Source organism: Micropterus dolomieu, linkage group LG21 (assembly GCF_021292245.1).
Source record: "Micropterus dolomieu isolate WLL.071019.BEF.003 ecotype Adirondacks linkage group LG21, ASM2129224v1, whole genome shotgun sequence".
NCBI classification, from domain to species: domain Eukaryota; kingdom Metazoa; phylum Chordata; class Actinopteri; order Centrarchiformes; family Centrarchidae; genus Micropterus; species Micropterus dolomieu.
In genome coordinates, this window is record NC_060170.1 from 34,797,378 (window position 1) to 34,814,091 (window position 16,714).

Genomic DNA, 16,714 nt, shown 5'->3' on the forward strand with positions numbered 1-16,714 from the left:
AAGGTTTACGGTGAAAAAATGCACATAACATTAAAAGAAAGAAACACGGCCGCAATATCATAACAGTTAGAAAAAGCGTGGCAGACAATAGAGGACCGACTGAATGAGTAAGTAGCTAAAAGTATCACTGCTCCTAACAGAAACTGTAATTAAGATGTTACCATGAATGATAACGTTATGTCACTCAGCAAATGTATTAATTACAACCACTAACATACTATGTATTCAATTCAATTTCCTTTATAAGCAGTAATTCACAACGAAAGTATAAAAAATTTCTCATAGTATTGTGTATATATATATATATATATGTATAAATATACACACACAAAGTAACTTTGTGTTGAAAAGTGGTGAGGACATCAGGGCTCAGATTAGGGGTGTGACGATACACTTGACTCACGAGATGTGATGATGCACAATTCTGTGTTCATAACAAGAAAAGAAAAATAATTTAACACTATTTTGAAGTAATATTCAATGTTGAGTGGTGAGTCTGCCCCGCCCCCCCAGATGTTTTTGAGCATTAAATTTTCTGACTTCTGGAGAAATATTCTGCACCAATTTATGGTGGAAATGTCTTTCTTTATATAAAAGGAAACACAAAATTCAGCTGGCAGGTGAAAATTCAAAATAGTAAAATAGTACTGTGTCAATTTTGTGTGAAAGTGGTGTACTTGTTTAGTCAGTATGTATAATAGTATGTAGTCCTACAGTCTGACAGCAGTCTTTAGTAGGTATTACCTGAAGGACATCCACAGGTGAACAGTTCCTGCTGTGCTAATTGATGTTTTACAAACTGTCAGATGTCTGAACTGCACACATATGAAAAAATTCAGAAAATAAAAAATCAACAAAACCCCGGCAGGACTTGGACTTAGATATGGATATAAAAAGAAGCACTGAGGAAACTGACTTGGAAATCCAGAAACTAGAAAGAGAGAGGATCACTGTAAAGCACACTGTGAGCATGACTGTAACACAGTGTATTAATCATTGTTTTCTCTCCCAAGCTGCAGCAAATGATCCCAGGGAGAGAAAAAAAGGTCAAAAATCCTTGAGTTGTCCTCTCCCTGTTGTTTCATGAATAAACAGGGCACAATATAGCCTCCTTACTGAAGTGGGACATTAATTTGGGAGTATACAATTATGAAACCTAATGAAAATTATAAAGGCCTATGTATCCTATATAGTGTGTGTACATATAATGTCTGGTGCTCACGTTTATTGGCTGCCACACTTTATTTTGCAGTTTTATTGCTGTGCCCGTGTTACTTTTCTTTTCTTTTTCTTTTTTCTTTACATGTTATGTGCTTTCATTCCACATAAACCTACTCGCTGTGCTTGCTGTGTATAAAGTATTGTGCAAGCGTCTTCTTCTCCAATTATGAAACCTAATAACCACAAACTGCTATTGTAATGCAGGCTAATGAAAAATATGCAAAACACATACATAAGAACATGGAATAATTTAAATAAACACTTTGGTTTCTGATCGGCGTGACCGCTGACTGAACGGAGAAGGCACCAGGATTAACTAAGCCTGGCTGTTAGCCTGGTCTGGAGCAGGCTAGCAGCACAGAATAAATCGCCATGGTAACTTATGCGGTACTGCAATTCAGGTAATAGGCAAAATCTTGGTTTTATGAAACAGCCCTCTGGTTGAAAAGTTAAAAGGTCTTTTCACACAAACATCGTGCTTACCCTGAGCTAACAAAACCATGACCTAACCTTATTGAGCTAACCTAAACCTTCAGCTAACCTTAACTGAAACTAAACCCTGGGTCAATCTAAAGTTAAAACTCTAAGCTAACCTAAAACTCAGGCTAACCTTAACTCTGGGCTTACCTAAACCCAAGCTAACCTAAAACCCAGAATAACCTAAAACCTGAACTAACCTAAACGTCAGGCTAACCCTAAACCCTGAGCTAATCTAAAACCTAGCTAGCCTAAAACCCTGAGCTGACCTAAAACCCAGGCTAACCTTAACTCTAAACTACCTTTGTTAATCTAAATCCTCGACTAACAGCCCAGTGCTATGAAGCTATTGTCACATTTGTAATCATCATTACTTTTTATTACTGTCATTATTAAGTTAAGACAATCTTGAATTTCCACACCAGCAGTGTTGAGGCGATTTGACCTGATAAAGGCTCTCAGTCTGTGTGTTTTATAATCCTGTTCACACAGAGACTTCCCTCCTCACCTGGGAGTCCACCTGTACGCTGTTCACAGGAACACAAGAACATTTTCATTTACAAAAAGAGAAGCTTTAGCTAGCAGCTAGCACATGTTTTGATGCTAACAGCAGCTAGCTGAAGCATCAGGCCAAAAAACCAATAATAGACAGAGGTTAAAAAAGGAAAATGACTTTAATCTGATTAAATAATTATTGTTTGAACGTGTGGTTACTATAAGTGAGTGTTAATCACATCCTCTGACAGCAGATCACAGCAGGTTCAGCCCCCACACACAAACTGCTTCAAAACATTTCCTCCTGCTTTGAAATATGAATAAACACACGGCTAATCTGTGTGTGAGCAGCCATCAAAGCTTTGTGTTGCAGCTCTGAAGTGAACGTGTAGGAAGCAGTTCAGTCTTTAACTCTGACTCTCTGACGCCGATTTAAGGTAAACAAATCAGTTTTTAAATGTGAGTATTGGCTTTTAATCTGCTGCTAATATCCCACCACCACCACAGTGTGTGGTGTCTCTCTTTGACTTCAGACTGATGCTCTGATCTGTCCAGCATGTCTGAACAGGTCGTCTCTGAACCCTGAGATGTATTCAAGCCTCTGAAGTGGTGACCTCATCGTGTTGTTTTATTTTTAATCTCACCTTTGGTGAGATAATTGTGCTTTTCTTCGGATACAAGAAGAATTCCACAGTTACATTTTTTTTATCTTCACAAAAACAAATTCTGCAAACTGCCGTCTAGCTTTGCTGCTTTGTTTTGTCTCCTGCAGTCTTTAGGAAGCGTTGCTTTGACAAGATAATCACAACTCAAGGTCCACTTTACATTACACAATTTACATTTGAGTTGTTTTGTGTTACCAAATAAAGTCTAACCTTAACTCTGAGCTAACATAAACCCCAGGCTAACAATTCAATTCAATTCAATTCAAATTAGCTTTATTGGCATGAATGTGTAATAACAATATTGCCGACGCATCATACATACAACATAAGAACAATCATCCCCATACATTTCATTAAACAAGTAATTAAAGCGTAAAGTAATCAAAGTGGATGTCTGTTTGTGTTTAAAAATATATATATTAAAAAAGATATATATATATATATATATATATATATATAAAATATATTAAAAATTCAAATTAAATAAATAAATAAAACAGTAAGCGTGTGTGTGTGTGTGTGTGTGTGTGTGTTTAAAAATATATATATATATATATATATATATATCAAAACTAAAATAAATAAAGATCATGAGCTTTGTGGCTTTCCTGATCTACATGTGGATTTTAGAGCTGCCCTCTGTTGATGACTACTGGGCAATGGACACCCGGGTCCCTCAGGTCGCAAACCTCACGTGACCCAAGAGGTTCAGACTGATGATGAGGCTTGTCCACTTCAAGGACAACACGCAGATCCCTCGCGCCATCGACAGATTTTTCAAGATCCGGCCCCTGTCCAGCCTCCCGGTTCCTGCCTTCAGGACTGAGCCGCAGACCCTCGAGCACTCCGTCGATGAAGTAATGTTTGACCACAAAGGTGTCCAGCAACCTGACGCCACTCATGTCTCGCACCCGAATAGCATCTCCAGGCAGCCCCGTTGACATCTCTAATCCTGTCCGGGGACACTGCAGCCAAACCCCTGAGGCTTCTGTGCAGTACGTAATGTCCATGTCCCGCGACCCCGTCTACGCCAACCGCCAGACCTGCAGGTACTGCAGCAGAAAGGGGAACATCTTGAGATAAAACGTGGTCTGCAGAATCTGCAAGGTCCACCTACTGTATACCTCAATGCTGAGCGCAACTGCTTCATCAAGTACCATGAAGCAGGTGCATAAAGTGGACTGTTCCCAAAAATAACAAATATGTTCCTAAATAACTGCACCGGAGAAAACACACATTAACTGTGCGAATGGCGAGCGTGCGCGTGCTGACCTGCATGTGTGTATGAAATGAAATGTCCCTAAATAAATATTCTTTTAAGTTTATATGTGATTCTTATTGTGTTTTTTATATATACCCTTTTTGGATAGAATTACTACAGACTGGTGTGGAACTATCTCATATATGTATATATATATATATATTATACCGTAACTTCATTGTCCTTGATTTGCAGCATGCAAATAAAAAAGGAAAATGAATGAAAAAGGTCTTGTTGCCTATAAATAATATAAATAATTTCAACGAGTGTCCTATAAAGGGTTAAACCTAATCAAAATAAAAAGCATTTATCTTTATGTGTGAAAAAAATGTTATATATATATATAATAATATATATAAATATATTATAATTTATAGTAAAACATCATATTTTATAAACTCTTCATATTTTGTGTGTAAAAAATCTTTGTAAGTAGCTGAAGCTGTCAGATAAATGTAGTTTAGTGTTTAGTGAAGGTAAAAGTACAAAACGAAAAGAAAATACTCAAGTAAAGTACAAGTACCTCGTAAATGTACTTAGTTACTGTCCATCGCCGCGAAGTCGCATTTCGAGGGTAGGAACCACTTATTGCGGGAACGTGTCCCCGGTCGGAGGGATTTGTCGGAGCACACGGTCCCTCCCTGTAAAGCTTCCGGAGCGTTCAGCCTGCGTGTTTGAAAAGCTGCGTTTTCTGCACGTGTAGGAGGAAGAGCTGCTGCTCGCGAGGCGGCGGGTCACACCTGACACCGAGCTCGAGCCCGGCGTCAGTACCTGTGAGGCAGAGCGCGAGCTAAACGAGCTGCGCAGGTGAGACATGATTCAGTCTTTATGAAAACAATATTTTATATATATAAAGAGAAACTAAACGTTCAGCAGGCAGGTGACAATATTCATCAATATAAAAATATAACAGTTATTTTTGTTTCTCCTGTTTCCTTATTGTGCAAATAAACTTAAAGCTTTTTCATTTCCTAGTTAATATGTGTTGAAGTGATGTCAGAGGTTTTACAGCTGCTCCATGTTTGTAGTCCAGTCACCAAAACAGACATTTTCAGATGAGTTTTGTTCCTGCTCTGCGTCATCACGTGATGAGCAGCTGCTCTGCGTCATCACGTGATGAGCAGCTGCTCTGCGTCATCAGCATCATACAGAATAAACACATGAAGCTTCTGACCACGTGTTTCCACAGTGACGTGAAGGTGGCAGCTCGTTACTGATGCCTGAAAAATGTTCCTGTCTGAACTTTACATTTGTTCTCCTCCTCATGTCCTCCTCCCTCTTCTCTCCTCCTCCTCATGTCCTCCTCCCTCTTCTCTCCTCCTCCTCATGTCCTCCTCCCTCTTCTCTCCTCCTCCTCATGTTCTCCTCTCCCTTCTCTCTTTCTGCTCCTTCTCCTTCTCATGTTCTCCTCCTCATGTTCTCCTCTCTCTTTCTGTTCCTCCTCCTCCTCATGTTCTCCTCCTCCTCTTCCCCCTTATGTCCTCCTCCCTCTTCTCTCCTCCTCCTCATGTTCTCCTCTCCCTTCTCTCTTTCTGCTCCTTCTCCTCCTCATGTCCTCCTCCTCCTCATGTCCTCCTCTTCCTTCTCTCTTTCTCCTCCTCATGTCCTCCTCCTCCTCCTCATGTTCTCCTCCTCATGTTCTCCTTTCCCTTCTCTCTTTCTGCTCCTCCTCCTCCTTATGTGCTCCTCCTCCTCCTTATGTGCTCCTCCTCCTCTTCCTCCTTATCTCCTCCTCTTTCTTCTCTCCTCCTCTTCCTCCTCCTCCCTCTTCTCTCCTCCTCCTCCTCCTCATATTCTCCTCTTCCTTCTCTCTTTCTGCTCCTTCTCCTCCTCATGTTCTCCTCCTTATGTTCTCCTCCTCCTCTTCCTCCTCCTCCTCATGTTCTCCTCTTCCTTCTCTCTTTCTGCTCCTTCTCCTCCTTATGTTCTCCTCCTCCTCTTCCTCCTCCTCCTCATGTTCTCCTCTTCCTTCTCTCTTTCTGCTCCTTCTCCTCCTTATGTTCTCCTCCTCCTCTTCCTCCTCCTCCCTCTTCTCTCCTCCTCCTCATATTCTCCTCTTCCTTCTCTCTTTCTGCTCCTTCTCCTCCTTATGTTCTCCTCCTCCTCTTCCTCCTCCTCCCTCTTCTCTCCTCCTCCTCATATTCTCCTCTTCCTTCTCTCTTTCTGCTCCTTCTCCTCCTTATGTTCTCCTCCTCCTCTTCCTCCTCCTCCCTCTTCTCTCCTCCTCCTCATATTCTCCTCTTCCTTCTCTCTTTCTGCTCCTTCTCCTCCTCATGTTCTCCTCCTTCTCTTCCTCCTCCTCCTCTTCCTCCTCCTCCTCATGTTCTCCTCTTCCTTCTCTCTGTCTCCTCCTCCTCTTCAGAATGGAGCTCTCATTATTACTTCATGACCTTCATCTCTCTCCCTGCTCCTCCTCCTCAGAGAAGCCCCTCCCCTCTCCCTCTCTTCCTCCAATCACAGAGCTCCTGTCTCGGCTGCAGGACAAGCTGATTGGTGCGTCCACAGACTCTGAAACGAGCTCCCTGATTGGTCGTGTGGAACAGCTCTTCCGAACAGCAGATCCTCATTGGCTGTTCTCCCCAAACTCAGCCAGTCAGGATGACGGGTGGGCGGGGCTTCGGGCGGCGTACGGCTCTCTGGTCAGTGCTGTGACTGGCTGCGCAGCTCTGCCGCTCTGCGAAGACGACTGCGGCTCCCCGTCGGCTGCGGCCTATCAGAGCTTACCCGCCCGAGCTGGACCGGTATGCTCCGCCCTCAGAGCGCTGCTGGGAACTCTGGGAAACTGGGAGTCAGGGGGCGGAGCCAGAGGAGGTCAGACCGGCTTGCTCCTGACTGTAGCTCCTCCCATCTGCGTGTTCGCTGTCACACATTTCCAGGTGATCAGTGAAGTCCGTAACCTCCTCTTCAGAGTCGAGTCACGATGTTTTTAAACTCTCGTTTTCTGTCCCCGTGTGTGCGTTCAGGATCAGGCGTGGACCAGCTCCTCCTCCAGAGCGGCGGCACAGAGCCTGCAGGAGGCGCTGCTGAAGGCTGGGCGCTGGAGGGACTCCGCCCACCTCCTGATGGGGGGCGGGAGTCAGGACGCGGAGCGGGAGGAGGGGGGCCGGACGAGCAGAGGGATTCTGGGAGGAGTCCTGGACGTCCTGCGGCCTCAGCTGACCAAGTTCGTTTTTATGTTTCTCCACCTTCAAATATCGTCTGTAGCTGCGTTTTGTTTGTTAAAGTACAATTAATCTAATCACGATGTCGTCATGTGCGATTACATGACCACAAACAGTGTGTGATTCATTAGCTCCGCCCACACCGGGCTCTCGCACGTACCTCTAAAACAGAAAAGCAGACGTACAGTGAGAAAAATGATTTATGAGCAGTGAGCGAGTTACTTTTAAGACAACAACCTACCGTAACCCCTCCTCCTGCTCCGCCGCGCCGCTAAGCGTTCAAAACATAGTCGGATTCGTCACCGGAGCACCGAGAGAAACGCCGGTCGCTCTGTGACGGAGAGACGGCGGCAGCAGCTGAAGCCGTCAGACAGAAGAAAACAGGGAGAAGATCAGGAAGGTTTGGGTTTGGCTCGCTGACCATCTAACGTTTTAACGCCGTGTCGGCGCCTTAAGTTGTTCAACACGTTCAGCTCTTCACAGAGCCGACGTGCTCCTCAGTTTCACTTTTCGTCAACCGACCAATCACAGCCTGGATAGGGCGCGACGTTAAACAAGTTTGACGTGCTACAGCAAATCATTAAATGTTGAACAATATGATTATTGACAAGTTAATATTCAGCATTAACAAATTAACGTAGAGCCGTCTTCCTGCACAAGGATTAAATAAATAAAACCAACCCACAGAAATGAAACAGCTGGATTTAATATCCGACTAGTGGTAAAAAACTATATGACCCTGTAATGAATGTAGTATTTAATATATAATTGTTCTACTAACAGTAAAGTCTTTATCTAACACGCTCGTGTGCAGTTTGCTGCTTCCAGCCGCCTCCTCTGCAGAGCAACACGCCGCCCTCGTTCTGTTTCACTGAAGTTATTCTTGAATATTGTTTAACTTTGTTCAAGTTTACAAATACACATTTCAAAATGTCAGGACTTTGTTCATTCCTTGATAATTAAGCGAGTTGACTCTGAGCAGCATTTGTTGCATTAAAGTCGAATCTTAATGCGACTTTTTCTCCACATCGTGCAGCTCTAACAAAAACCTCACATAATGAACTGTTCTGTTCTATCTAGATGCACCGCGGCTCCTCTTACATGTTTCTACAGGAGCCTGAATGGACAAACTGCTGTAAAGTCCTAAAAGTGCAAAACACACTACTTTAGAATTCATTATTCAATTTTGTGCCTGACGACGCGATTAAACATTTATACATAATATAAATCTTTGATAGTATGATGTTAAACGGGTTTGACCTGCGTTCAGTCTGAAACAGGAACTGCTCCTCTATCAAGTCATTTATTTATCAAACGTCTTCTCTTTATTTTATTTTTTTTCTTGTTGATGGAATGATTTACTATTTCTTGCTGTTTTGTGATGTCATCTCTTGATGCCATGCAATGAAGTACTTTTACATTGTGATAGTGATACTTTGGATCCGAGTACTTCTTCCAACACTGCCGCTGTACAGTCACTGAGCGCCATCTAGTGGTTAAAACCCAGAATAGAAGTTCTGACCGGAACTTTGTCAACGCTGGACCTTTTTAGTTTGGACATGAATAAAATATTTAAATATCATAGATCCATAATTTAAAATTAATTAATGAAATATGGTCATTCTTGGAAGATGATTGACGAGCCTGTAGACACCGATCCGCCGTAACATTATGACCACCTGCTGGTCTTCCTGTTACCGTCAAAACAGTCCACCCTGCTGTGAACGCAAGCGCCCTGCATGTCCTGCCTTTTTAACACCGCTGCGTTTACAAACTTGTGGTAACACCTGTGACACGCCCACCAAACAGAAGAAAACACACCCCGAAGCCCGTCGCGGAACGTTGCAAGGAAACATGTCGTTCAATCCAAAAACGTTGCAAAGTAACGTATCGGGTTTCTGGACTTCTATAAATGGAAAGATTTTCAGGATGTGTGGAAGTGAAAACACGAGCCAGCTTCAGGACAACAGTGTGTGTGTGTGGGATTTCTAACATACGCCTCCGTCACGGCGCCGCCGCTCTCTTGTCTCCGGTTCTGATGAGTCCCATTCAAAGATCCCCACGGTCTGGTGGCGACGGGGGGGGGGCAGACCGCCAGTGTAATGTGGACTGTGTGTGTGTTACAGGGACTCGTGGCAGCGATGTGAAGCAGTGAAGTTGGTGTTTGCTTGGACTCTCCTGCAGGTGAGTTTGACCTTTGTTCAGCGGCGACGACGACGTCATCAAAGATTTTAAGTTATAAAACAGTTTAAGTCTTAACAAGCGAAACATCTGCGGACGTCTGACTTTGATTATTAAGAAGAGATTCATTGATCCCAGGATGACGTCACCGCTCAGGTGTTCTGTGTGTGAATGTTTTGTGCAGGTGACTCGCCCCTCTCTCTCCCCTCACCTGCACCTCCTCCTCCCCCCGTCCCTCCTCCTCAACGACCACTACAGACCGGAGAACTGCATGCTGGGAGTTCGCTGTCTGCACCACATCGTGCTCCACACGGTGAGAACGCACACACAGCAATTATATTCTCAAAACCAAGAATGCAAAGAACGGACTTGTGTTCTTGGGAGAACGTTCTCGTTAGTTGTTCTTGGCAGAATGAACTTGCAACTTCACGAGCACGCAGAACGCTGCTGACTGTTTGAGACGGTGCGTTCTTGCGTTTACCAAGGTCTTACATATTTTCCTTGTCCTTTCGTAGGATTAATTAATGCTGTAACGTCACAGATGAATACTTTGTGTGTGTGAGACTTTATAATTCACTCTGTTTGGTGTGACTCTGATGTTCTACAGCAGCACAGGTTCCTGTTTCTGTCAGTGTTCAGCTTTACGCTCTGGACTGTGGCGTGTTCGCCTGGGGTGTAACTAACTGCAACAACTACATCCACACAGTTTGTTTGTATTTTTGATTTCACCCCTTAAGAGTTCTCAGTGCACAAATATTGGATTCATTTCATAGATGTCATTTACGCTGTGGACACTGGGGACGTGTCTTTTAAAGCATTTGTTAAATATGTTCTGAAAAATGACTTGCAACAAGAAATGTTAAAAGAACAAATGAAAATACTGAGAGAGGTTTATTTGCACAAGAAGAAAACATACAATTTAAAGATAAAAGAAACAAATGTGCATTGTTCAAAAACGTTTAAGCTAAAAACATCTGAATCACTTTATTTAAATAAAGATAATTCTACCATAACCTTGTGCAGGAAATGTCTCCAGAATGCAGCACTGAATATTTCATCAAATAGTTAAAATATCTTCTTGTCTTGTTCTCGTGAACCCAACATTGTGAATTGTGCATGTGAGCTAAGTGTATCTTCACACCCCTAATCTGAACCCTCATGTCTCACCACAAAGTGACGTCCTTGATTCATTTTTATCTTTAGTACAAACACTCCCTAAAAAGCTATAGTGTGTTAAATACTAATGTATTATAATAAAAGGTTTTATTAAATTCATGTAACTTTGTAAACAATTTTCTCGGGCTTAAAATTCATACAGATTCCATTAAACAGCAGTGAAGTTGGCATTAAATTTCATCCTAGGTGGTATTAAAAAAAGTCTTGAATTTAACTTTGAGAATCCTGCAGCCAGACTTCATCATCCAAAACAAAAAGCTCTGAATCAGGTTAACTGTAGGTTTGAACTTAACAAGATATATTTGCACATAAATTAAAAAAAAAATAAATCAAAAGCAAATACTGCGACCACAACTCAACTGTACACTAACAATGTGATGTCTAATATAATAATAATAATAAAGCAAAGACGGTCCCCTTTAGTACTATTTCTATTTATTTTTTAGTTTCACAAACCACATTTTTCTGTACATCATCTCCAGATGTCTTTTGATTTAAGTTAAAGCCTTGAATCTTACAGCTGTGGGTCTTTACTCTGGACTCTCTGCCGTGTTGGCTGCAGGTCTGCGTGTCTGTCGAGGCCTCTGTGAGCTGACTGGCCGGCCGGCTCGCTAGTTCCCCCCGCTGACGGTTGCGGAGCGTCACAACTCCGAAAACGATTGAGCACATTTTCGATTCGCCATCATTTTAAGTAAAACTGAAAATAAATCAGACGTGTGAACACGGAAAACGTCTCCAGATGTTGTAAAATTTTCTCTTTGGGGTTTCTTGAGTTTGAGGAGTCACCGTTTATGAGCCGAGGACTCGTGGATCAATCTTTAAATCCTCCATATGGCTGTTAATAAAAGGTTGGCGTCAGTGAGGTCGTTAAAAACTTCTGGCTGCAGGTCAGGAGGAGCCTGTGAACGACTTTAAACGTCTCATGTAGGTTCTGCAGGATTCAGCTTCGTTGTCATTATGCAAACACAGGATCTCATAATGAGACGCAGCTGGAGCCCAGAACGCATAATATGACAAGTTCAAATGTATAACATGAAGTGCATGTAAGTTCAAGATCAGTACCAGTGTAACGACATGTTGTGGTGATGATGGTGTTTGTGTGTTCAGCCGGCTGCAGATCTCCGTCAGTTCAACAGAGCTGAAGTTCTCTACCAGGCGTTGTTCAAACACCTGTACACCACAGAGGCTGCGGTCATACAGGTAACACACACTGCAGAGCTGTTAGTGGATCGTCTTAGAGACGCTGTGTGAAGCTTAAATCTCTCACACTCAAATAAAGGGGAGGACGGGAAACAGGAAGTGATGTCAGCACAGCGGTGCGACTCTGTGATCAGGTGATTAAACCTGTCTCTCTGCAGCCGGTCCTGTCCTGTCTGCTGGACCTGCTGTTGGTTTTGGAGAAGCCCCCCTCCTCTCTGGCCCCGTCCTCCCCCCGCAGGAAGACCTGTCGCCATGACGACGTGCTGCGTTTGGTCCTGACGCACATGGAGGCGGAGAACAAGGTGGCGCTGCGGCGCGTCTACGCCGCCGCTCTGCCTCCGTACATAGACAGGTAGTTTGATATTTACTCCCGGCGCAGCGGCAGGCGGGTGGAGTTTGTTGTGTGGCAGCAGAGTTTCAGGGTGCGTTTGTTTCTGTGTTTGGGGTCAGGATGGGCGTGGCGGTGTGCAGACACCTGCGGCGGCTGGAGCGAGTGGTGCTGGGATACCTGGAGGTCACAGATCCGCCAGAAGAGACGAGTCGACTGAAGATCCTGGAGGTGCTGCAGAAAACCAGCAGAGCAGCCTGGCCGCGGTGAGCGCACGCACGCACGCACGCACGCACGCACGCACGCACGCACGCACGCACGCAGTAGTAGTACTTTTATATTTGAGGACTCTCACTACACACACCTAGGGGATGAGTATCGCTACTCGGTACCTTTATGGTATCAACCGAAACAGCCCGGGATCAAGTAGAATCAAAACGTCACCAGTCAAACAAGAACTTCAGTCGATACTTTTTGTAACCAGATCGCAGCAAAAAATTACTATTTGTCTGGTTTTGTTTGCAGCCAAACACGCAAGCGACACACGGAAAGAAAGAGAAGAGCACGCCTTTTTTTCCCTTTATAAACTGTATAAAAAGGGTCTGAACGCGCTCAGTCCACGCTGATTTTAACAGCCTCTCCCCTTCGGCTGCGTCTCAGAAGTGTTAGTCGCTGTTGCACGTTCATCACCACAAGCTCGGCTTTCTGTTTGTTTAATCTCGTGGAATCATTTAACACGTCTTTGTACATTTTTATCGATCGCTGCGTTCTATCATATCGATTAACGCTTTTGTGGCGCAGCAGCGATGAGCTGATTTTACTCACAGAGCCTCCGGCTGCAGCTGCTTCAGGTGTAGTTGTTTTGATCGGCTGGACGTGCAGCCTCTCTTTACTCTGTTTGTGAGTCTTTAGTTTAGTGACTTGTTTAAACAGACAACGACTCATTTTATACTTGTGACTGTCGTATTTTTGGAGGTTTGCGGCTCACCACTAAAGGAAAAAGCTCGCTGAGATCTTTCAATTCAGTTTGATTGAAAATTAACAAAATAATTCTCTGTTTACTTTCGACACATATGGGAAAAGAAATTCTTTTTAATTTGTTTCCCACAACTTATTGGGTCACTAAACTATTTCACTTCTCTCATTCAAATATAAAATAACTCCCAAGTTGCAGTCTTTCCCCTTATAGGCTAATACCACCAGTGAGGATGAACTAATTAGGATGAGGAACATGTGATACAATTACGCAACACTTTTATGTAACAGTTATTTGAAACAAGAATAAAATAAAATGGATCACCTTGCTTGTCCATAACGACGATAAAAATAATATTAGGCTGCCAATCAACTACTGTGGTTTCAACAGGTGGCGTTTTATGGAAGGTACCGAATGAAGTACTCTGTTGGTATCGGTGTCACTTTAAGGGAACTGGTTTTAGTACAGTTATTATAAATTTTTAAATGATACCCAACTCTACACACGCCCCACAGCCCAGAAACAGAAACTAAATCATCACAAACCGCAACAAAAATAAAATAAAAACAAACGTTTCCAAAACAGCAGAAACTAAAGCTGGACGCACGCTGGAAGATGATTGGACTGATCTGAACAGATTATCGGCCCAAATGATGCCGTAGTTTAACATCTACGATTAGAAAATCAGGGAGCCTCAGATCAGAAACCTGCAGCAGCCAATGAGAGCGAGCTGAGCAGGAAGCGTTCCCAGCGCGTCGGATAAACCTGCTGATTCCCTCTTCTCAGCCTCCAGTTCATCCAGTTTCTCTTCTTTGGTTTAAAAAAGAGATTAAATCTGTCGTTCTGTTTTTCAAATCGGTTTGGATCTGAAAACCCTCTAGCAAAGAAGTTCAACATATAATAGGTTTGTGGATATGAATACTTGAAGACCTGCAGTCTGTGGCTATAACTTATCCAGTAAATCATCTATTGTGTGCGTAGAAATGATGACAAACTGATTTAATGTTGTAATATGTTTTTATAGTATTGCGATTGCATTTTTCTTGTTTCTTTTGTTTCTTTTCTTGTCCTTTGTGTTCTGTGCTTCTTTAGACTTATCTTTTAACCACTTCTGCCTGAACACACATAACTGAACAGCCTCAACACAAACATAATATTAAATATAACATAAATATTAATTAATAATTCTGTTGAAGCTCAGCTTTCTAACATGTGACCGCTGTCGCAGCTCCACGCTTTATTTAAACTTCACAACCAACTTGGTGTCATAATATGAAAGTGTAATACAGATCAAAAAGTGTGACTACTTCACAGGTGTGCAAGTGTAAAAACAGGGAATGAAACCAAGCTGTGGTATAAATCAGTTTCACACCATGTTAGCCTCTTTACTGACTCAGCTAATCACAACCTGCTGTGAACTCCAGCTAAAAGGTTCACGTCATGTTACGCTCTACCTAATCGTAACGTAGCATCGAAGAGACAATGGTGGCTAAGTAATAAAACAAGTGAAGGAAACCTGAGCTATAAACCTGAAAGCTACCACAGCCAGCAGAGTCACTCAGAGGTCTGTTTTTCTCTAATGGTGTTTTCAGTGTGATCATGAAGAGCTGCTGTCTGCAGGTTCGGTCGGTTTCCTTTAAACAGCATTCAGGTGGGACAACGCTGCCCTCTAGAGGCCAAACAGAGGAAATGCTGCTGTTCTCATCTCTCTCTCTCTCTCTCTCTCTCTCTCTCTCTCTCTCTCTCTCTCAGGATGGCGTGCCGTGTCGACGTGTTGCTGCGTTGCCTGCTGAAGTTGCTGGTCGACGTCTCTTCGGACTCTCAGCTCGGTGATTCGGTCAGACAGAAGCTGATGAATGAAACGTCTCTGTGCATCAAGCTGCTGGACGGCTGCTCACAGGGAGCCCTCCAGGTGGGTTTCATATAAATATACTGATGTTTAACAGAGAAGAGTCGGCCTCGTTCGAACAGAGTGAGGTGGGCTGCAGAGCTCTTTATTCACCCTCACCTGTCTGTCTGTCAGCCTCTCCTCCAGCAGGTCGACAGCAGCTGCTGCAGCCCTGAGGTGCTCAGTTGCCTAGCGACAGTAACTACGATGACAAAGAGGTGACGCAACAGACCAGGTGAGGAGGTGTGAGAGAAAAGATGTTAGCTTTAAGAAGCAGAGACAAAAGACGACTCGATGCTAAAACAAGTTGAAAAACTTTTAATTCAAAGAAAAATAGCAGGTGTAAAATATAACAAAGCAGCTGCAACAATATGTTTTACATGTTTCCACAAAGGCACCACGAGCTTCAGGTCTTTAAGTGCTTAATGTTCGGCTCAGTGTTGCGTTCAGACCTCAGAAATCTTCAGTCATTTAGTACACAGAAGTTTGGTCAGTGTGGTAAAGAGCCGTAGAAACAGCGGCTGTAAAAAACAAACGCACTACAAGGTTGATTTAGTAGCTGCTCTGGAGCTTTTGATCAGCTGTTCTCAGCAGATGGATTTGAATTGTAGATGTTCAAACATGTTGACTCGTAGGTACAGAAAGGTTTGAACTCGTGCAGCAGATGCTTCAGCCGGCTGCAGCGTATTCCTTCCTGTTGAAATGGCGTCCGCAGAAAGAGCTTCTTGTTGCCAGCGACAGACCAGGGGTCTGACGGCATCATGGAGAGGATCCCCGCAGAACAACAGGAACTTGTCTTTACAGAGCTTTGTCCATTTAAAGTACATTTCACTAAAACCTGACGTCACGTTATACCTGCTGCTCACTAGAGCATCATCGGATCTTTACCATGACGACAGATTTAACAGGAAACTGAAGTCTCGCTCTGAAATCTGGTGAGATCTTGCTAGCAGCTCCTCTACGTACACAACAAAAAGTTTCCACCGGCGTCCTCCGGCAACAACTCGCCTCTCACCGGACTTCAGAGCGAGAGTTTCCTGTGAAAAACAAAGGGGGTCACCTGGAGTCCCTCGGACACCTGGCGTAACAGTCTGAGCCTGTCGCTGGCAACAAGATGCTCTTTCTGTGGACGCCATTTTAACAGGAAGGAATACGCTGCAGCCGGTTCAGCTGCTGTCTGAAGAACTTACTGCGGGATTCAAACCTTCCTGTCGAGTCATTTCAACATGTGTGGAAACTGAGACCAGGGTTAATCATACTGAAAGGATTATTTAAGGACTTTTCATCCATGTCTGCTTCAACAAATCTGTTTCCAAGATCGGGAGTTTGTGGTTTGTCTGACGACGGTTCTTCATCAGGGCGACTCCATGTGAAGCTGCAGGACGGCTCCTAAAAGGACTTTAACTCTGCGTCTCCTCACTGCAAACAAACCCGAGCTCTCTTTGGTTTCCTCTCTGTTTCCCCTGTGAGCAGTCTGAACACACATCAGTGTGTGAGCAGCGAGTCCAGCTGGTCCAGTCGGTGTTTCAGACCCAGTAAACTGTCCTCGGCCTCCAGTCGTCTCGCCTCCAGATCCTCCTGCTGACTCCACAAACTGCAGCGCAGACGAGCCTCGAACACAGAGCAGAGCGGACGTTACTTTCGCTGCTTCACGCTTTGATTTTAAGTGTTACAACATGATTTAC

The 16,714-nt window shown here is 43.7% G+C and overlaps 1 protein-coding gene across 3 annotated transcripts; it reads left to right on the forward strand.

Annotated features, from left to right (window-relative positions):
- Nucleotides 1-4,764: 4,764 nt before the first annotated feature.
- Nucleotides 4,765-16,704, forward strand: tti2 (TELO2 interacting protein 2). Of its 3 annotated transcripts, none has more exons than XM_046034815.1 (11): nucleotides 4,765-4,926; nucleotides 6,482-6,995; nucleotides 7,083-7,282; nucleotides 9,407-9,464; nucleotides 9,646-9,774; nucleotides 11,745-11,837; nucleotides 11,996-12,189; nucleotides 12,288-12,431; nucleotides 14,894-15,053; nucleotides 15,165-15,264; nucleotides 16,347-16,704. In XM_046034815.1, the coding sequence occupies exons 2-10, from the start codon at nucleotides 6,483-6,485 to the stop codon at nucleotides 15,249-15,251; spliced, it is 1,578 nt and encodes a 525-aa protein (XP_045890771.1). In that variant the 5' UTR covers nucleotides 4,765-4,926; nucleotide 6,482; the 3' UTR covers nucleotides 15,252-15,264; nucleotides 16,347-16,704. The 3 variants fall into 3 exon arrangements, with proteins under 3 accessions (XP_045890771.1, XP_045890772.1, XP_045890770.1); XM_046034816.1 differs by having other exon boundaries at nucleotides 16,503-16,704; XM_046034814.1 differs by having other exon boundaries at nucleotides 4,766-4,926; nucleotides 16,388-16,704.
- Nucleotides 16,705-16,714: the final 10 nt, after the last annotated feature.

Excerpts from the sequence above, each read along its gene's own strand:
- tti2 (XM_046034815.1), top strand. The coding sequence starts at position 6,483 with ATGGAGCTCTCATTATTACTTCATGACCTTCATCTCTCTCCCTGCTCC. Across the intron at positions 7,283-9,406 it reads CTGCGGCCTCAGCTGACCAA|GGACTCGTGGCAGCGATGTG; the intron begins GTTCGTTTTTAT and ends TGTGTGTTACAG. Across the intron at positions 12,432-14,893 it reads AGCAGAGCAGCCTGGCCGCG|GATGGCGTGCCGTGTCGACG; the intron begins GTGAGCGCACGC and ends TCTCTCTCTCAG.